At 46.3% G+C, this 22,086-nt stretch overlaps 1 protein-coding gene across 2 annotated transcripts; it reads right to left on the bottom strand.

The window, feature by feature from the left end:
• Positions 1-252: 252 nt before the first annotated feature.
• Positions 253-15,201, bottom strand: LOC106595999 (macoilin-1). Of its 2 annotated transcripts, none has more exons than XM_045695054.1 (11): positions 14,930-15,201; positions 13,548-13,689; positions 13,217-13,343; positions 12,727-12,850; positions 12,287-12,465; positions 10,626-11,244; positions 10,080-10,238; positions 8,702-8,884; positions 5,953-6,073; positions 5,146-5,320; positions 253-4,241 (listed from the first exon to the last, which is right to left on the bottom strand). In XM_045695054.1, the coding sequence occupies exons 1-11, from the start codon at positions 15,007-15,009 to the stop codon at positions 4,039-4,041; spliced, it is 2,112 nt and encodes a 703-aa protein (XP_045551010.1). In that variant the 5' UTR covers positions 15,010-15,201; the 3' UTR covers positions 253-4,038. The 2 variants fall into 2 exon arrangements, with proteins under 2 accessions (XP_045551010.1, XP_045551009.1); XM_045695053.1 differs by having other exon boundaries at positions 10,626-11,247; positions 14,930-15,200.
• Positions 15,202-22,086: the final 6,885 nt, after the last annotated feature.

Genomic DNA, 22,086 nt, shown 5'->3' with positions numbered 1-22,086 from the left:
TCCTACACGTTAACGCCTCTCCTGCTGTATACAATTCTAATCCGTATTGAAGTACACCAGAGGAAAGCAAGTATGTTCACAGACAAATAAGAACTCTAAGTTTCTCATCAAGTTTTCCAGTCATTGGAGGTACAATGTGTTAATGCTCTGGTGCTTTAGTAGTCCACAGAGGAGCCTGATGAATAGGCAGATGTCAACATCAGAGATATGAATAACCGAGAGAGAGAGAGAGAAATAAATACAACACACAGATTGTTCTCAAACAGCTTGCATCGTCATCATCGCCTGCAAGACTCATTTTTTTTTAATTCCAGGTGATGGCCCCAAAGTGAGAGAAGTTTGGACTCAGCCGACATCATCATCATCATCATCACTTTGAGATCGAGAGAAAAACAACATGGTGGAACAACAACAAAACAAAACAAAAATTCTTTGCCACTAAAACATATAGAACATCTTTACAACAGGTCACAAGTCCGTTACTGTGGATCCACACCAATACTTTCCAGGTAGAAAACACAACGTTTTTAGGGGTTAAATTTCATCTAGGTACCGACCCAGAATCAGATTCCGCTCCCCTAATCCTAATTTTAACAATAGTGGAGAAATGTAAAACTGACCCCCCCCCCCAAAAAAAAACTATAATCAGCATCTAGGGGCAACTTCACCCTACAGCAAAAAACACAGCATATGGTCAAACTGCACAGATGTCAACTGAACCCCTATTTCATGTTGGCTCAACGTAATGTCATTGAAAAGACATGGAAACAACATCGATTCAACGAGCGTGTGCCCAGTGGGCAGGGTGTAACTTCCCAAAACAAAACTTCACACTATTATCTTCATCATTATCATCATCATCATCATCCCCAGTTGGAAAGAGATTAGCTTGGTCCCTGATATGTTTGTGCTCTTGCCGACTCAAAATGTAGTCTTTCAAGCCAATTGTTTTGCATGACGATTCCATAAGGAGTTGGGACGAACAGAAAAACAGATCTGGGACTCAGGCTAGCAGGAGAGAATTAAAAACATGATGCAGGAGGAGAAAAAAAACAGCTGCAACCAAATCAGTAACAAAAGCAGCGAGTGAATTTAGCCGTTACTGTACCTGCTCTCTGATCGACCTAAAAACAAAACATCAGAACCAAATAATGTCAAATATATGAACACAACAACAACGTGTAGCTCTGATGGTTTTTATCCAAACCTAAAGCAAGCTAGAGATACATCAATCTAATGAATGGGAGAGGGGATGCAATTAAGAAACACCAAAACGTGGCACTTTGAACTGAAAGAAACTATAACATTCATCGGTATGTAATAATGTACATGGCTGTAAAACAGGGTTGGGGCTCAATTCCATTTCAATTCAGAAAAAATAAAAAGTTAACCAAATTCCAAATGTTTCCTCATTAAAAAGCATTGACGATTACTGACATTCCAATTTTTTTACTTCCTGAATTGAAATGGAATTGACCTCAACCTTGGTTGTAAACAAATAGATGTCCACTCTGGGCCACCGTAGTAGTGGACATAAGAGCCTGGAGTTTGATCTACTGACCCCTTGGCCTGACCAGATAGATGTATTTAATAGCTGTTTGGCAGACCAGGTTCATTCATAATACCAAATCAATTTGTTTCCTTTCCTTGTTAATAAGACAACACTGACCGGGGTCTAAGAGTATGGGGCTTAATATAAAGGAGACTGGGGCTGCATGGGAGATGGTACGAGATGGGGGACATCTCAATCCACTACACTGGCTTCCTTACTTCATCTCCTTTCCTTCATGATAGGTGAGAGGGCTTTCACCATATGTTGCTTCCACCTGCCAGATCAGAGATCACGAAGGAAAGGGTAGAATGAAAGGAAGCAAGCTTACATTATTGAGACCGCCCCGGGTCCTATATCAAGATTGGCGAAGTAACCCATTATACTCACTACTTAAAAAAAAAAGTAATTTGCAAGGCACAGTGAAATTTACAACTGGTAAACATCAGTTACCTAGACATCATTAAATCCAGTAGGTTTTTAGTAATATGGCCTAACGACAGATTCTAATTTGGTCCAAAAGGATAGACAGGTTTGAGTGCATTTGCAGCAAACATATGACATTGCTTAACCTTTAGGCAGTACCAGGTCATAATTTAACCTTTAGGCAGTACCAGGTCATAATTTAACCTTTAGGCAGTACCAGGTCATATCTTAACCTTTAGGCAGTACCAGGTCATATCTTAACCTTTAGGCAGTACCAGGTCATATCTTAACCTTTAGGCAGTACCAGGTCATATCTTAACCTTTAGGCAGTACCAGGTCATATCTTAACCTTTAGGCAGTACCAGGTCATAATTTAACCTTTAGGCAGTACCAGGTCATATCTTAACCTTTAGGCAGTACCAGGTCATAATTTAACCTTTAGGCAGTACCAGGTCATATCTTAACCTTTAGGCAGTACCAGGTCATATCTTAACCTTTAGGCAGTACGAGGTCATAATTTAACCTTTAGGCAGTACCAGGTCATATCTTAACCTTTAGGCAGTACCAGGTCATATCTTAACCTTTAGGCAGTACCAGGTCATATCTTAACCTTTAGGCAGTACGAGGTCATATCTTAACCTTTAGGCAGTACCAGGTCATATCTTAACCTTTAGGCAGTACCAGGTCATATCTTAACCTTTAGGCAGTACCAGGTCATATCTTAACCTTTAGGCAGTACCAGGTCATAATTTAACCTTTAGGCAGTACCAGGTCATCTCCATTGACAATCCAATTCTGAAAGATATGTATTTCTTGACCGGAGTGTTGGAGTTAATTGATAAATCCCGGATGTTGTTTGGAGTAAAGAGTGAATTTGAGTTGATGTACAAATTGGTGATCTTTCCAAGACCATTGGTACAGAGAAATCTACTTTACCATTGTTATGGTCATAACTAAATTGAAATGTGTTCTTTAAAAATAAAAATAAAAAACACATATTTAAGTAAATGGCGATAATACCAAAACATCAACAAAGTACTTTTCCATTCATAATCAAACTCACAGAAGATACCACTTCAAATGTTTCAGCTTCCTCTCATTTAAAAGCAAAAATGTAGAGTAGTATAATAGTCCCATCATACAAAGACTAACTTTAAGCTGGGACAAAACCTGCTGAACAAAATGGACAGAAAGAAAAAGGAGATGGCGAACATGAAGCACTGACTGAGAGAGAGAGAGAGAGAGAGAGAGAGAGAGAGAGAGAGAGAACATGAAGCACTGAGAGAGAGAGAGAGAGAGAGAGAGAGAGAGAACATGAAGCGCTGACAGAGAGAACATGAAGCACAGAGAGAGAGAGCAAGACGATGAGTCTTTCTAGACATTTATACCAACTAACCAGTCAGTCCTCATCTGCATCTCTCTCCCCTCAGAACACTCCTTCAGGATACAGTCAACCCGATGTCCCTTTACTCTTACCAGTTCAAAACACAAAACATAAACACCTTCCCTCGTGTAGTTTTACCTCTCCAGCTGTTCCAAAAAAAATAAAAAATAAACTAAGGCATCACCATGGGAACATACTGAGAACAACAGAACGACGGGGCTGGGACTCCGACCGCAACTGGTTCCAAAAACACAACCAAAACACAACCAAAACACAACCAAAACACTTTGGAGAAGCTCGTCCTAGACAGCGCCGAGATCATTTCCAATCGCTTCCACAAAACATGACCAGAAGAGTTTGTGTCTGTATGTATGGGTGGATGCGACTACGTATGTATGGGTGGATGCGACTACGTATGTATGGGTGGATGCGACTACGTATGTATGAGTGGATGCGACTACGTATGTATGAGTGGATGTGACTACGTATGTATGAGTGGATGTGACTACGAATGTATGAGTGGATGTGACTACGAATGTATGAGTGGATGTGACTACGTATGTATGGGTGGATGCGACTACGTATGTATGGGTGGATGTGACTATGTATGCCGTCTTTGTAAATCTGTATTCTTGTAAGTGTGTGTGTGTGTTAGTGTGTATTAATGTGTGTGTTATTGTCACTTTTTGAGTGGCTGGTAGACAGAAGCGTTGGGATCCAGGGAAGAGGGACTATTGTCCATGAACTTGGAGGAGTAGTGTGGGGTAACGGGGCTGAGGCTGCTGCTGTCGTTGCTGTAGGAGATGCTGGGCATCACCGCCATCACCTCAGCTATCTTCTGCTTCAACTCTGCTATCTCCTGGTCTCTCTGGTGGATCTGACCTGGGGGAAGGAGGAGGGAGAGAGAGAGGAGCGTTAGATCACAGTAGGAAATGTGTCTTCTCACTTTGTTGTCATTTTCTTCATGTTGCTAATTTACATCTCTGGGTCGAATAGCAGAACACCTTGTATACCTTGTGGAGCATCCTGTTTATGTAATGGTAGATGAAAACCTGAGGTAAATGTTACTGTACCTTGTGGAGCATCCTGTTTATGTAAAGGAAAATGAAAACCTGATGTAAATGTTACTGTACCTTGTGGAGCATCCTGTTTATGTAATGGTAGATGAAAACCTGAGGTAAATGTTACTGTACCTTGAGGAGCATCCTGTTTATGTAATGGTAGATGAAAACCTGAGGTAAATGTTACTGTACCTTGTGGAGCATCCTGTTTATGTAATGGTAGATGAAAACCTGAGGTAAATGTTACTGTACCTTGTGGAGCATCCTGTTTATGTAATGGTAGATGAAAACCTGTGGTAAATGTTACTGTACCTTGAGGAGCATCCTGTTTATGTAATGGTAGATGAAAACCTGAGGTAAATGTTACTGTGCCTTGTGGAGCATCCTGTTTATGTAATGGTAGATGAAAACCTGAGGTAAATGTTACTGTGCCTTGTGGAGCATCCTGTTTATGTAATGGTAGATGAAAACCTGAGGTAAATGTTACTGTACCTTGTGGAGCATCCTGTTTATGTAATGGTAGATGAAAACCTGAGGTAAATGTTAATGTACCTCGTGGAGCATCCTGTTTATGTAATGGTAGATGAACACCTGAGGTAAATGTTACTGTACCTTGTGGAATCCCCAGCCGTCAGAGTTTGATCCTAGAGTCTATGAACACAATGACTCAGCTAGAAGCTGGTCACTGTAGTAGTGCGGCAGTGGGTCAGGTAAGGGAAGTGTACCTTGTGCGATCTCCAGCTGTCTTTTGGCGTCCCCCAGGGCAGAGAAGAGGTCTAGTTTGATCCTGGTCTCAGCAGACAGGCTGTTCTCCAGGTGCTGGGTTTTATCCTGCATGGCCGACAGCGCCGACATTAACACCTCCATGTCCTTCTCATTCTCCTTGTACTTACGCAGCTCCTAGAGAGAAGGAGGGGGGAGAGAGAAGAGGGAGGAGAGACAGGAGGAGGGAGGAGAGAGAGAAGGAAGGAGGAGAGAGGACGGGGAGGAGAGACAGGAGGAGGGAGAAACAGGAGGGAGGAGAGACAGGAGGAGGGAGGAGAGAAAGGAGGAGGGAGGAGAGAAAGGAGGAGGGAGAGGAGGAGGGAGGAGAGAGAGGAGGAGGGAGGAGAGACAGGGGGGAGAGACAGGAGGGAGAGACAGGAGGAGGGAGGAGAGAGAGGATCGAGGAGCGAGGAGAGAGAGAGAATAGAGATTAGACAGCCATACCTCATCATGAGCATCTGAAAACACAAAACTAACTCCTCATAAGGTGTCCAGTGTGGCTCAGTTGGTAGAACACGGTGCTTGTAATACCAGGGCTGTGGGTTCCATTCCCACGGGGGGGGTCCAGTATGAACATGTAAGAACATTTATGCACTCACTACTGTAAGTCGATCTGGAACAGAGAGTAAATGAAGCAAAGGAACATGTTTTCAGCCACAATCTAGTTTCAGCCGTGTCCCAGTAAGGAATCAGCAGCACCCTGCTTAGGTTCTCACAGTGATCTCACAGAAAGGATCCAGGAAGTATCTAAAGTAATGTAAACTCACCTGGCATTTCCCCTCCAGCTCTCTAATGTGCTCTTCTTTGAGTTTCATGTCGATGCTGAGTTTCTTACACTCCGTTTCCAACTCTCTGATCCGACCACGCAGGGAGTCAGTACACTCACCCCTGACAGAGAGAAAACGAAAAATGAACAGAAAACAGGAGTTACAGGGGGAAGAAACACTGTTCAATATATTTGTATGAGAGAGAAGGGAGGGGATAGATAGAGGAGGGGATATAGAGAGAGAGGGGGAGAGAGAGAGAGGGGGGATAGAGAGGAGGGGATAGAGAGAGAGAGGATAGAGAGAGGGGATGGGATAGAGAGAGAGGGGGGGATAGAGAGAGGAGGGGAGAGAGAGAGAGAGGGGATAGAGAGAGAGGGAGGGGATAGAGAGAAGGAGGGGAGAGAGAGAGAGAAGGGAATAGAGAGAGAGAGAGAGAAGGGAATAGAGAGAGAGAGGAGGGGAGAGAGAAGGAGAGAGGATAGAGAGAGAGAGGAGAGGATAGAGTGAGGGGGATAGAGAGAGCGGGGTGATAGAGAGAGAGAGAGAGAGAGGATAGAGAGAGAGAGGATAGAGAGAGGGGATGGGATAGAGAGAGAGGGGGATAGAGAGAGGAGGGGAGAGAGAGAGAGGGAGGGGATAGAGAGAGAGAGAGAAGGGAATAGAGAGAGAGAGAGAGAGAAGGGAATAGAGAGAGAGAGGAGGGGAGAGAGAGGAGAGAGAGAGGAGAGGATAGAGTGAGGGGGATAGAGAGAGCGGGGTGATAGAGAGAGGCTAGAGAGAGAGAGAGGAGGGGATAGAGAGAGAGAGGAGGGGATAGAGAGAGAGAGGGGATAGAGAGAGAGAGGGGATAGAGAGAGAGAGGGAGGGGATAGAGAGAGGGAGGGAGGGGATAGAGAGAGGGAGGGGGATAGAGAGAGAGAAGGGAATAGAGAGAGAGAGAGAGAGGGAGAGGATAGAGTGAGGGGATAGAGAGAGCGGGGTGATAGAGAGGCTAGAGAGAGAGAGAGGAGGGGATAGAGAGAGAGAGGAGGGGATAGAGAGAGAGAGGAGGGGATAGAGAGAGAGAGAGGGGATAGAGAGAGGGAGGGGAGAGAGAGAAGAGAGAGCGGGGGATAGAGAGAGAGAGGGGATAGAGAGAGGATAGAGAGAGAGAGAGGGGATGGGATAGAGAGAGAGGGGGGATAGAGAGAGAGGAGGGATAGAGAGAGAGGAGGGGATAGAGAGAGAGGAGGGGATAGAGAGAGAGGAGGGGATAGAGAGAGAGAGAGGAGAGGATAGCGAGAGAGGATAGAGAGAGAGAGCGGGAGGATAGAGAGAGAGGATAGAGAGAGAGAGGAGGGGAGAGAGAGAGAGAGGGGGATAGAGAGAGAGAGGGGATAGAGAGAGAGAGGGGAAATAGAGAGAGAGAGGATAGAAAGAGAGAGGATAGAAAGAGAGAGGAGAGAGAGAGGATAGAGAGAGAGAGGGGGGATAGAGAGAGAGAGGGGGGGTAGAGAGAGGATAGAGACAGGAGAGGGGATAGAGAGAGAGGAGGGGATAGAGAGAGAGAGGGAGGATAGAGAGAGAGGGGATAGAAAGAGAGAGGAGGGGATAGATAGAAAGAGAGAGGATAGAGGGAGAGAGGGGGGGATAGCGAGAGAGAGGGGGGATAGAGAGATGATAGAGACAGGAGAGGGGATAGAGAGAGAGAGGGGGGATAGAGAGAGAGGGGATAGAAAGAGAGAGGAGGGGATAGTGAGAGAGGATAGAGAGAGGAGGGGATAGAGAGAGAGAGGGGGATAGAGAGAGAGAGGGGATAGAGAGAGAGGGGGTAGAGAGGAGGGGATAGAGAGAGAGAGAGGGGGATAGAGAGAGAGAGAGGGGGATGAGAGAGAGAGGGGGTAGAGAGGAGTGGGATAGAGAGAGAGGGAGAGAGAGAGGGGGGATAGAGAGAGAGAGGGGGATAGAGAGAGAGAGGGGGTAGAGAGGGGGGATAGAGAGAGAGAGGGGGATAGAGAGAGAGAGGGGGATAGAGAGAGAGGGGAGGGGATAGAGAGAGAGAGAGGAGGGATAGAGAGAGAGAGGAGGGGATAGAGAGAGAGAGGAGGGATAGAGAGAGAGAGGGGGGATAGAGAGAGGATAGAGACAGGAGAGGGGGATAGAGAGAGAGGAGGGGATAGAGAGAGAGAGAGGGGGATAGAGAGAGAGAGGGGGGGATAGAGAGAGAGAGGGGGATAGAGAGAGAGAGAGGGGATAAGGATAGAGAGGAGAGGGGGATAGAGAGAGAGGAGGGTAGAGAGAGAGAGGGGGGATAGAGAGAGAGAGGGTAGAGAGGAGGGGATAGAGAGAGAGAGAGAGGGGATAGAGAGAGAGAGAGAGGGGATAGAGAGAGAGAGAGAGAGAGAGAGAGAGAGGGGATAGAGAGAGAGAGAGAGAGAGAGAGAGAGAGAGAGAGGGGGATAGAGAGAGAGGGGGGTAGAGAGGTGGGATAGAGAGAGAGGTGCGATAGAGAGAGAGGGGGGAGAGAGGGGGATAGAGAGAGAGGGGGATAGAGAGAGAGGGGGGATAGAGAGAGAGGGGGGATAGAGAGAGAGGAGGGATAGAGAGAGAGAGAGGAGGAGAGAGAGAGAGGAGGAGAGAGAGAGAGAGAGGGGATAGAGAGAGAGAGAGGGGATAGAGAGAGAGAGAGGGGATAGAGAGAGAGAGAGAGAGAGAGAGAGAGATAGAGAGGAGGGGATAGATAGAGAGGAGGGGATAGATAGCAGGATACCTGGAGGCTGCGGCCAGTGCTACAGCCCGGGCTGCGGTGGCTTCCTCCACTTTCTTCCTCTTCCTCTCGTCAGCCAGCTGTTTCTCCGCCAGCGCCCGCGCCTCCTGCTCTGCCTTCAGCCTCTTCTCTAGCTGGGAGACAGTCTGCTTGTCCTTCTGCTTGGCCTGGACAGCACTATAGAGCCTACACACACACACACACACACACACACACACACACACACACACACACACACACACACACACACACACACACACACAGTTTCTAAGAATCTGTATGTTCCCTGATCTGCAGGTCACCTTGCATCCAAAACAAAACACCTGTTATGTGATCAAGATGAGTGATATTACGCTCAGGCTGATCCTCTACACAGCGCTGCTCGGGCCGATCCTCTACACAGCGCTGCTCGGGCCGATCCTCCACACAGCGCTGCTCGGGCCGATCCTCCACACAGCGCTGCTCGGGCCGATCCTCTACACAGCGCTGCTCGGGCCGATCCTCTACACAGCGCTGCTCGGGCCGATCCTCCACACAGCGCTGCTCGGGCCGATCCTCCACACAGCGCTGCTCGGGCCGATCCTCCACACAGCGCTGCTCGGGCCGATCCTCCACACAGCGCTGCTCGGGCCGATCCTCCACACAGCGCTGCTCGGGCCGATCCTCCACACAGCGCTGCTCGGGCCGATCCTCCACACAGCGCTGCTCGGGCCGATCCTCCACACAGCGCTGCTCGGGCCGATCCTCCACACAGCGCTGCTCGGGCCGATCCTCCACACAGCGCTGCTCGGGCCGATCCTCCACACAGCGCTGCTCGGGCCGATCCTCCACACGCTGCTCGGGCCGATCCTCCACACAGCGCTGCTCGGGCCGATCCTCCACACAGCGCTGCTCGGGCCGATCCTCTACACAGCGCTGCTCGGGCCGATCCTCCACACAGCGCTGCTCGGGCCGATCCTCCACACAGCGCTGCTCGGGCCGATCCTCCACACAGCGCTGCTCGGGCCGATCCTACACACAGCGCTGCTCGGGCTGATCCTCCACACAGCGCTGCTCGGGCCGATCCTCCACACAGCGCTGCTCGGGCCGATCCTCCACACAGCGCTGCTCAGGCTGATCCTCCACACAGCGCTGCTCAGGCTGATCCTACACACAGCGCTGCTCAGGCTGATCCTACACACAGCGCTGCTCAGGCTGATCCTACACACAGCGCTGCTCAGGCTGATCCTACACACAGCGCTGCTCAGGCTGATCCTACACACAGCGCTGCTCAGGCTGATCCTACACACAGCGCTGCTCAGGCTAATCCACTACACCACCATGAAAACATTGGCTTTGTTCCAGGCCTCGAGTGTGTGTGTGTGCGTGTGTGTGTTCCTACTTGTTCTGCAGCATCTCGTTGTCTTGTCGCAGCTGGCCCAGCTCTGAGCGCAGACTCCTGTCCTGGCTGGTCAGGGAGGAGAGGTGAGAACGTAAATCTGACTCCAGCTGACGGCTCGCCTGCAGGTCTGCCTTCAGCCGTTTCACATCCTGCTCCAACCTAGAGAGAGAGAGGAGAGAGGAGAGAGAGAGAGAGGAGAGAGGAGAGAGAGGAGAGAGAGAGAGAGAGAGAGAGAGAGAGAGAGAGAGAAAGGAGGGGGGGTAGAGAGAGAGAGAGAGAGAGAAACAGAGACAGAGAGAGAGAGCTATGCATCAGGTAGACTACATAGCAGTTTCCTGCCAGATCTCATAAGGTCTGAATATGTGTTTATCATGACAGCACATCGTATGAAATCTGACGCCCGACTGCACAGTTGATGACATGGTAAACACCCAAACACCACCAAGGTGAAACCTGGCTCTTTTCCTGCTGTATTTCTAGGTCCGTCTTGGTGTAGGTCTGCATGTGTACGTTGGCTATGGTTGTGTGTGTGTGTGTGTGTCTTACCGCACGAGAGCGTCCGGCTTGCCCAGTTGATTGTTGGGAATGCAGTTCTCCACGGGATCCTTCTGATTGGCTGCACCTTTCCCCGCCGACTTCTGCTTCTTCTCGTTCTTATTGGACGAGCCAGACGACGGCACGCTCCCATTGGTGGAGCTGTGATTCCGAGGTGAGGAATTGGTGGCCACACCGCCTCCTCCTCCTCTGGCGTTTTTGTAGTTTTTCCCTCCTCCCCCTGTTCCCCCCACCTCCTCTTTAGGAGTGTGTGTGTTACCCGTGCTCTCTCCTCCTCCCAGCACCTCCTCCTCTTTGGGAGTGTGTGTGATCTCTCCTCCTCCGAGGTCGTTGTTCAGTCTCTTCCCACCCATGCTCTCCATATACTCTGTCTCCTGTAATGTGGAGTCCAGTGTGTGGAGGATACTGTTGTTGTTGATTCCTATTGTGTGTTGTTGTTGTTGTTGTTTGCCCTCCCGCTCCTTGCTGTTGCCGTCTCTCCCTTTCTCCCGGTACTCCAGTTCCGGTAAGGGGACAGAAGAGTTAACGGGGTTCTTCTTGCCGGGTGTAGCCCCGTTCTGGGAGACCGGAGGGGCTAGGTCCATCTCTGATGGCACACCTTTAGCCATGGCTGCTAGAAAGAGGAGGCGAGGAAGAGGTTAGATAAGATAACAGCAACGTGAACGTGTTTGGATCTCACTTTTGATGGAAGGTGCTGTTGGAGCATGTGCTGCTCTAGGATAGGGGGAGGGTGTGGAAGAACGCTCTGACGGGGAATACAGGCTGTTGTAGAAACCTGTGTGTGTGTGTGTGTGTGTGTGTGTGTGTGTGTGTGTGTGTGTGTGTGTGGTATACAGACATTAAAAACGGAATTCAACAATATAAAAAAATATATATATGTATTGACCTTAGTAGGAAATCAACTAAATGTATTGAACTTAGTATGAAATCAACTAAATGTATTGAACTTAGTATGAAATCAACTAAATGTATTGAAGGCAAATGGAAGGGGGGGATACCTAGTCAGATGTACAACTGAATGCATTCAACTGAAATGCGTCTTCCACATTTAACCCCTCTGAATCAGAGCTTATGAATTTATTAGAAAATGCATTAAAATTTGCCCAAGTGAATCATAAGACATTAACTTTAAACGCATCAGTGATTCATATTTTCCTGCAACTTTCTGAAACGGCACAGGAATGAGTTGGTGTAGCCGTTAGCGATGATGCTAACGATAACCATCGCCTAGTAGAGCAGGAAGACTTTCCCAAAATGTTAACTACAAAGTAGCCTACCTGGCAGGATGATATCATGATTATTTGCATCAATCCAGTGGCCATTTGTTTTGCAAACTCTGCAAATCACATGAGCGCAACAGAAACGTCGCTAACCGAACAACGGTCTCTTGCCGGTTCACACTTGCATTAAAGGGCAACTACACCCAAAATTTCAAAGATTTTTTTCACAGACCTCAAAAGTAGTCTCCTAATGTGGTTTAAGCAATGTTGTGGACTTGGAACATCCAATTTGTATTTTATTTTTAATATATATATTTTTTTGAAGTGTGGGAGGGGGAAAAAAAAACTGTCAAAAACAGGAGAAAACTGAATTTGGGAGAGAAAAATACGGAATCAGGCAACAACAACAAAAAGACTGAGGGTCCTACTTACCCTCCTCTGCCTCTCTCTCCTGTCGCTGTAGCAACTGTTGCTCTGGGGGCAGAGCTTGCTGTAGGAGCTGCATGTAAAACTCATTCTCCTTCTGCACCTCCTTCTGTTTCCTCAGTCTCATCCTATAGCTGACGTAACTCTTAAAGCCAAAGCCCAGAGTCACCACGGGGTAGCCGATACTGACAGAGGGGGGGGGGAACAAACTGTTGTTATGGTTACCAGTCATTTCTACTTCCTGTGCAGCGTAGAAGGAGAACAGTTTGACTTTTGTTGAAGAAGTCTATAGGTGTCTTGTAACAAGTGGGAATGTTTGACTAATTATTTAAAAGAACATTGCCTGAGCAAATACAATGTGTTTGGTCTTGTGCATTAAAAGGCCCCAATGACACAATGCAATAAGATAGACGAGGTAGGGTTATAAAAACAGCTGACAGGGTTACCAGTGAGCAGCGAAGGGCCGACACAGGTCCACATGGAAGTTCTTCAGGTCCTTGAAGCGGATGGCAGCTTCCATGTAAACAAACAGTATCCATAGCGATACGGTGGGTAGACACACCCCTCTCTCTGAGCAACGGGGGGGGGCCCAGATGGGGGACAGTGTGAGAGTTAAACACCAGCGTTTACACAGGCAAACCAATTATGATCTTTTTGCCCAATTATTTGCAGAATCTGATCTGATTTGTCAAAAGACCAATTAGTGGAAAGAATATCAAAATTGGGCTGCTTGTGTGAACGCAGACAAAGAAATACAAAATGTATTTTGTACATGCATATTTTGAATATATAAAAATGTACAGTACATACACATTTGATAATTGGGTATACATAAACATATGAATCACATGATCACCCAGGATTAAACCCCAATGCATCATAGGAAAGAGAAATCTATCTAAATCTGGAACAGAGAGAGAGCTGGTGTTAACAGACCTGTGTGCCACACGTACTGGACCCAGACGTAGGTGCTGGCAGCGAAGAACAGCCATTGGACAGGGATAAAGAGGAGGCAGATGATGTCAGATGTAAACGCCACACACACAAAGAACACTGAGAACGCCTGAGAGAGAGACAGAGATAGAGAGAGAGAGAGAGAGAAAGACCGAGAGAGACAGAGACAGAGAGACAGAAAGAGAGAGAGGGAGAGAGAAATGTAGTCAGTATGCAATAATATACAATTGTGCAGCCATCTTTCGTGTCAAAATCTCATGAATACACTCTGTCTTACACACATTCACTCTTACACACACACACACACACTTACCAGCCCCTGGTATCTGAAGGAGTCATAGACACTGCGTATGAAGAGCCAGAAGGGCCACAGGTACTCAAACCTGAACTCCAACACAAAGTCTGCCAGCAGCACCAGCACCCACACCACCAGAAACTTCAGATACAGGAACGTACTGAGAGAGAGAGAGAGAGAGAGAGAGAGTGTTAGAGACAGAGTTAGAGACAAAGACAGAGATAGAGAGAGAACAAGAGAAAGCATGAGAGAAACATTGTGGGATTTCTTTAGACACAACCTGAGAGAGAGAGAGAGAGAGAGAGAGAGAGAGAGAGAGGGGTGCCAAACAGTAAAAACAAAGAGGCTGGATGAAAACTAGCTCTGGTCCAAGGTGTTAGTGTGTTCCTCTACTAACTAGTAATGGAACATGTGTCACTACCGCCTTGGATCAGAGCTAGTCAAAAGCTCCCTGTAATATGATCAGTAAAACAGTCATTCAGTGTTTTTAGATGGAACATCTTTATCCTGATTACAGTCACGAGGTAATCTGCAACCACATGACCACACGTTGTCCGATATTGTTTTAAAAATTAGGCATTTGCAATGAATAACAGAAAAAAAAGTTAATTGAAATGTGTTCTTTAATAAATCCTTAACTTCAGCCCCACTAGTTGATATACAGATTCCTGGTTGTACAATTGTACTGCTTTTCAGTCCCCTTCATACTAAGCTCTGGTCCAGAGCTATACTCTTTGTTCATACTGTACAAGGCCAGAAATACATAACCTAAAACTGTGCCAGACAGTGGCGTATGTCTATGAGAAGATCAGAGAGAACATTAAAACCCCATGTGTGCATGTCGGGTTCTACCAAACAGCTGCTTTGCTGTGTGATCAATATACTGAAGTGTTCACAAGTGTAGATGAACAGTCAAGCCTTTGGATAACGAGCTAGCTAGTGATACAGGGCTACCAGACAGTGTATACAAAGAACATGTTGTCATGTTTGGCTTGGATGGCCAGCTAACTAAATCAGTAGACACTAATTAAACCGTGCAATAAAACAATCATCTCTGTGTATTGCATTTTTTTTTTTTTTAGCACGTTTTCCCCAATGCCATTAGTTTTTTTTTGTCGTCAAATGTGAACGCAGTCGGTATTGTTTACATGTTGGAACAAATCCCTGAAACTGTCAGAATAGCAAGCAGCTGCTATTTAGCTAATGTTACATAGCAAGGCCTTCACAACCAGGCTATAACACGTTAGAAAACGACACATGAATAGTAACGTTAACGCAAAAGGAGGGGGGTTATTTGACACACTACACGACAGCTAAAAGTGTCTCGTCTGATATATCTCAGACGCCATTATTGTACGATCATGTCCCCCTTAACTAGAGCCACTTTAATTCGTCGGTACCTGCTATATATACCCTCGGTGATTCGGTTCCGTTTTAACGGCCGTCGGAGCTTGCTGCAGTCCGCATTGCGCCGCTTCATCCTCCCTCCTGTGGATTCGGTTCTGATACAAATCCGTTAATTATTACTGAAATGTCAGGCGTACGATCAGATATGAACATTTCTACAAATATACACCATTGTTGTTTTTTTCTGGACATGAAACAAAGAAAGAAATAAAAACACTGTATGGTGGGCCCGCCCCCTTTCGCGTCACACGCCACGACGCCATGACGCACGTACGTCATTCATACGTAAGAAAAATGTCTGCCTCCAAGGATGGAGGAAATATTTATCCTATTTCAATGTTTGTACTTTGAAGGTATGAGTGATTTTCATTAAATTTAAATGATGTGCGCTGTGATTACTGTAGTCTGTTATTAAAATAAAGCCGTCTCCTCTATATATTGTTTTGTTAACGTCAAAAGTCCTTACAAATGAACTAGCACCACACTGCGTCCTCGGCCATTCTTGTAAATATGCTAACTTTAGCTAACTAGCCCTGTTAGCTGTTACTGGGACGTTAGCCACCATAATAACTTTAATGTACCGCTAAGGTAGCTTTTATTATTCCATTGTATTTACCTTTACTTCTACTGTATGTATATGTTACATACTAGCTAACTACCTAGCTAATGTTGTGGATCTAGCTATGTCATTCACAGGTATCACCCACAGAGAGAAGAGAAACCAATGGAGATGGGTGGAGGTAGAGATGGAGGCAGGGGTATGGGCCGAGGAGGAGGTAGAGATGGAGGCAGGGGTATGGGCCGAGGAGGAGGTAGAGATGGAGGCAGGGGTATGGGCCGAGGAGGAGGTAGAGATGGAGGCTGGGGTATGGGCCGAGGAGGAGGTAGAGATGGAGGCAGGGGTATGGGCCGAGGAGGAGGTAGAGATGGAGGCAGGGGTATGGGCCGAGGAGGAGGTAGAGGAAGGGACTTCCAGAACTGGGGCGGGACATGACAGGGTTTCTTGCAGGGGAAGAGTCCGGGGAAGGGGAGACTTTGGCAGGCAACAGGAACCCAGAGGGATCTCCACCACCACTTCACTGCAGGCTATGGGAGGCCAGTAAGAAAATGAAGGAACAGCAGACTGTGATACTGGCCTTCCAGGGATAGAAGATGAAGGAGCAGCAGACTGTGATACTGGCCTTCCAGGGATAGAAGATGAAGGAGCAGCAGACTGTGATACTGGCCTTCCAGGGACAGAAGATGAAGGAGCAGCAGGCTGTGATACTGGCCTTCCAGGGTTAGAAGATGAAGGAGCAGCAGACTGTGATACTGGCCTTCCAGGGATAGAAGATGAAGGAGCAGCAGACTGTGATACTGGCCTTCCAGGGACAGAAGATGAAGGAGCAGCAGGCTGTGATACTGGCCTTCCAGGGTTAGAAGATGAAGGAGCAGCAGACTGTGATACTGGCCTTCCAGGGATAGAAGATGAAGGAGCAGCAGACTGTGATACTGGCCTTCCAGGGATAGAAGATGAAGGAGCAGCAGACTGTGATACTGGCCTTCCAGGGATAGAAGATGAAGGAGCAGCAGACTGTGATACTGACCTTCCAGGGATAGAAGATGAAGGAGCAGCGGACTGTGATACTGGGCTTCCAGGGATAGAAGATGAAGTTTGATGATGTTTGAGCTAGCTACATTTCATTACACCCGCTTAATGCCTATATATAGGTATAGGAAATACTGGCCAGTACTTCTTTGTCTTCTTTTTTCTTTATTTATTTATTTATTTATTTCACCTTTATTTAACCAGGTAGGCAAGTTGAGAACAAGTTCTCATTTACAATTGCGACCTGGCCAAGATAAAGCAAAGCAGTTCGACAACATACAAAAACACAGAGTTACACATGGAGTAAAACAACATACAATCAATGATGCAGTAGAAAAAAAAAAAATAAGACTATATACAATGTGAGCAAATGATGTGAGTTAAGGGAGGTAAAGGCAAAAAAAATGCCATGGTGGCAAAGTAAATAAAGTATAGCAAGAAAAACACTGGTAGATTTGTAGTTTGAAGAAAGTTCAAAGATAAAATATAAATAATATGGTGCAAAGGAGCAAAATAAATAAAATAAATAAATACAGTAGGGGAAGAGGTAGTAGTTTGGGCTAAATTATAGATGGGCTATGTACAGGTGCAGTGATCTGTGAGCTGCTCTGACAGCTGGTGCTTAAAGCTAGTGAGGGAGATGTGTTTCCAGTTTCAGAGATTTTTGTAGTTCGTTCCAGTCATTGGCAGCAGAGAACTGGAAGGAGAGACGACCAAAGGAGGAGTTGGCTTTAGGGGTGACCAGAGAGATATACCTGCTGGAGCGCGTGCTACAGGTGGGTGCTGCTATGGTGACCAGTGAGCGGAGATAAGGGGGGACTTTACCTAGCAGGGTCTTGTAGATGACCTGGAGCCAATGTGTTTGGCGACGATTATGAAGCGAAGGCCAGCGAACGAGAGCGTACAGGTCGCAGTGGTGGGTAGTATATGGGGCTTTGGTGACAAAACGGATGGCACTGTGATAGACTGCATCCAGCTTGTTGAGTAGGGTATTGGAAGCTATTTTGTAAATGACATCGCCGAAGTCGAGGATTGGTAGGATGGTCAGTTTTACGAGGGCATGTTTGGCAGCATGAGTGAAGGATGCTTTGTTGCGAAATAGGAAGCCAATTCGAGATTTCACTTTGGATTGGAGATGATTGATGTGAGTCTGGAAGGAGAGTTTACAGTCTAACCAGACACCTAGGTATTTGTAGTTGTCCACAAATTCTAAGTTAGAACCGTCCAGAGAAGTGATGCTGGACAGGCGGGCAGGTGCAGGCAGCGATCGGTTGAAGAGCATGCATTTAGTTTTACTTGTGTTTAGGAGCAGTTGGAGACCACGGAAGGAGAGTTGAATGGCATTGAAGCTCGTCTGGAGGGTTGTTAACACAGTGTCCAAAGAAGGGCCAGAAGTGTACAGAATGGTGTCGTCTGCGTAGAGGTGGATCAGAGATTCACCAGCAGCAAGAGCGACATCATTTATGTATACAGAGAAAAGAGTTGGCCCAAGAATTGAACCCTGTGGTACCCCCATAGAGACTTTCTTCCCTTCATGTAAGGATATTGAAGGTGACAGCTATTTGGGGTGTAAAAACAATTATAAAATCCTCATGATATGGGGCGGCAGGGTAGCCTAGTGGTTAGAGTGCTGGACAAGTAACCGAAAGGTTGCAAGATCGAATCTCAGAGCTTACAAGGTAAAAATCTGTCATTCTGCCCTTCAACAAGCCAGTTAACGCACTGTTCCTAGGCCGTCATTGAAAATAAGAATTTGTTCTTAACTGACTTGCCTAGTAAAATAAATAAAAGTATCTGTCAATGGTCATGAAACAAAAGATGGACATTAGGGAGTTCTGTTCTCATTGCAGTTCTCTGAGCATTTGTTTCCTATTCCCAATGCTAAAGGGTGTTTTATATTTGACATTCAAAAGGCAAAAAATATTACTGTTATCATTTAGGAATGTAATCCTGTGGTTAATGAGTATTTGTCTTTTGTGTATTTGTTCATATGAGCACGTCAAGTAATTCACACGTCACAAATTAACATGGATAAGACCGCAAATGTAGGACTAAGATCGAATCGTACTACACCGTCTCTGACGCTCGTCGGATGTGGCAGGGCTTGCAAAGCATTACAGACTACAAAGGGAAGCAGCACAGCCGAGAGCTGCCCAGTGACGCAAGCCTACTAGACGAGCTAAACAACTTCTTTGCTCGCTTCGAGGCAAATAACACAAACATGCATGTGTCCCTGTAATACCAACATGTTTTAAGCAGACCACCATAGTCCCTGTTCCCCAGAACACTAAGGTAACCTGCCTAAATGACTACTGACCCATAGCACTCACGTCTGTAGCCATGAAGTGCTTTGAAAGGCTGGTCATGGCTCACAACACCATTATCCCAGAAACCCTAGACCCACTCCAATTTGCATACCACCCCAACAGATCCACAGATGATGCAATCTCTATTGCACTCCACACTGCCCTTTCACACCTGGACAAAAGGAACACCTATGTGAGAATGCTATTCATTGACTACAGCTCAGCGTTCAACACCATAGTACCCTCAAAGCTCATCAATAAGCTAAGGACCCTGGGACTAAACACCTCCCTCTGCAACTGGATCCTGGACTTCCTGACGGGCCACCCCCAGGTGGTGAGGGTAGGTAACAACACATCCGCCACGCTGATCCACAACACAGGGGCCCCTCAGGGCTGCGTGCTCAGTCCCCTCCTGTAGTCCCTGTTCACTCATGACTGCATGACTCCAACACCATCATTAAGTTTGCCGATGACACAAGAGTAGTAGGCCTGATCACCAACAACGACGAGACAGCCTTTTGGGAGGAGGTCAGAGACCTGACCGTGTGGTGCCAGGACAACAACCACTCCCAAAACGTGATCAAGACAAAGGAGATGATTGTGGACTACAGGAAAAGGAGGACCAAGCATGCCCCCATTCTCATCGACGGGGCTATAGTGGAGCAGGTTGAGAGCTTCAAGTTCCTTGGTGTCCACATCACCAACAAACTAACATGGTCCAAACACACCAAGACAGTCGTGAAGAGGGCACGACAAAACCTATTCCCCCTCAGGAGACTTGAAATGATTTGGTATGAGTCCTCAGATCCTCAAAAGGTTCTCCAGCTGCACCATCGAGAGCATACTGACTGGTTGCATCACTGCCTGGTATGGCAACTGCTCGGCCTTCAACCGCAAGGCACGACAGAGGGTAGTGCGTACGGCCCAGTACATCACTGGGGCCAAGCTTCCTGCCATCCAGGACCTCTGTACCAGGCAGTGTCAGAGGAAGGCCCTAAAAATTGTCAAAGACTCCAGCCACCCTAATCATAGACTGTTCTCTGCTACCGCACGGCAAGCGGTACCAGAGCGGTCCAAGAGGCTTCTAAACAGCTTCTACCCCCAAGCCATAAGACTCCTGAACATCTAATCAAATGGCTACCCAGACTATTTGCATTTCCCCCCCCCTCTCCTTTTAAACCGCTGCTACTCTCTGTTATTATTTATGCATAGTCACTTTAATAACTCAACCTATATGTACATATTACCTAAATTACCTCGACTAGCCGGTGCCCCCGCACATTGACTCTGTATCGGTACCCCCTGTTAGTTCCCCGTACCCCCTGTATATAGCCTTTGCCCATTGACTCTGTACCGCACCCCCTGTATATAGTCTCGCTATTGTTATTTTACTGCTGCTCTTTAATTACTTGTTCCTTTTATTTCTTATTCTTATTTTTGAAACTGCATTGTTGGTTAGGGGCTTGTAAGTAAACATTTCACTGTAAGGTCTACACTTGTTGTATTCGGCGCATGTGACTAATACAAATTTGATTTGAATTGTGAAATGTCAAAATTCTTTGTTTTCCGTTTTATGTTGGACTAATAGATTTACTAAAACAATTTTCAAACACTGTTAGTGACTGATCAACTGCTGCGTCCAATGTAACATTCAGTATGGTATCCATGCTCTTTAATGACTGCATTGCATTTGAATGTTATTTTTGCTAGGAAAATAATCAATGCAAGAAGACTCAATACGAGAAGAAACCTTGCATGAAGAATGCAAGGTTTAAAATAATAATAATAATACAATTAAATACTTTTTGGGGGGCTTATATTTGTCCTATTTCATTGATGTACTTGTATTATATGCATGTGTAAATTGGATAAAAAATGTTTTGCATGTCCCAAATCCTCTTGAGACACCTTCGGAGACTTGGGTCACAGTCAGCCATTATCAACGCCAAACCCTGGAGCAATTAGGGTTCAGTGCTTTGCTCAAGGGCACATCGCCAGATTCTTCACCTTGTCGGATTCAAACTAGCAACCTTTCAGTTAATGCCCCAACGCGCTAACCGCTAGGCTACCTGCCACTCCTTTGAATCTTATTATATTCTTATTCCAGGATTGTGCCAGGTTTCCTCCAGACGTGATGCTTGGCAATCAGGCCAAAGAGTTCAATCGTAGTATCATCAGACCAGAGAATCTTGTTTCTCATGGTCTGAGAGTCCTTTAGGTGCCTTTTGGCAAACTCCAAGCGGGCTGTCATGTGCCTTTTACGGAGGAGTGGCTTCAATCTGGTCACTCTACCATAAAGGCCTGATTGGTGGAGTGCTGCAGAGATGGTTGTACTTCTGGAAGGTTCTCCCATCTCCACAGAGGAACTCTGGAGCTCTGTCAGAGTGACCATTCTCCTTGACCAAGGCCCTTCTCCCTCGATTGCTCAGTTTGGCCGGGCGGCCAGCTCTAGGAAGAGTCTTGATGGTTCCAAACTTCTTCCCTTTAAGAGTGATGGAGGCCACTGTGTTCCTGGGGACCTTCAATGCTGCAGAAATATTTAGGTACCCTTCCCCAGACCTGTGCCTCGACACAATCCTGTCCTGGAGCTCTACGGACAATTCCTTCAACCTCATGGCTTGGTTTTTGCTCTGACATGCACTGTCAACTGTGGGACCTTATATAGACAGGTGTGTGCCTTTCCAAATCATGTCCAATCAATTGAATTTACCATAGTTCAACTCCAAACTAGTTGTAGAAACATTTCAAGGATGATCAATGGAAACAGGATGCACCTAAACTCATTTTCGAGTCGCATAGCAAAGGGTCTGAATACGTACATATTTCTGTTGTTTATTTGTAATACATTTGCACATATTTCCAAACTTTTTTTTCACTTTGTCATAATGGGGTATTGTGTGTAGATTCAGAAACATTTTTATTTAATCAATTTTAGAATAAGGCTGTTGCGTAACAAAATGTGGGAAAAAGCCAAGGGGTCTGAATACTTTCCGAATGCACCGTATATTATCAGATATATATATATATATATATATATATATATATATATGATATGATTGAGTTTGATGTTCAGCAGACAAATAATAAGCACAAGGCATCGCTTTGTGTGTCGAAAATCCTCACCCATTGGTCAAACACACTGACGCAATTACGTATAAGGAGACTGATATGACGCTGACCAATAGCATACCATATTCAAATATCGTTTAAAACATTCCCGGGAAATCCGAGTTTCGCGGGTAAACTGCATCCCCTT

Source organism: Salmo salar, chromosome ssa14 (assembly GCF_905237065.1).
Source record: "Salmo salar chromosome ssa14, Ssal_v3.1, whole genome shotgun sequence".
NCBI classification, from domain to species: Eukaryota; Metazoa; Chordata; class Actinopteri; order Salmoniformes; family Salmonidae; genus Salmo; species Salmo salar.
The sequence above is the reverse complement of the archived record's forward strand: the minus strand, read 5'-3'. Positions and strand labels throughout refer to the sequence as shown.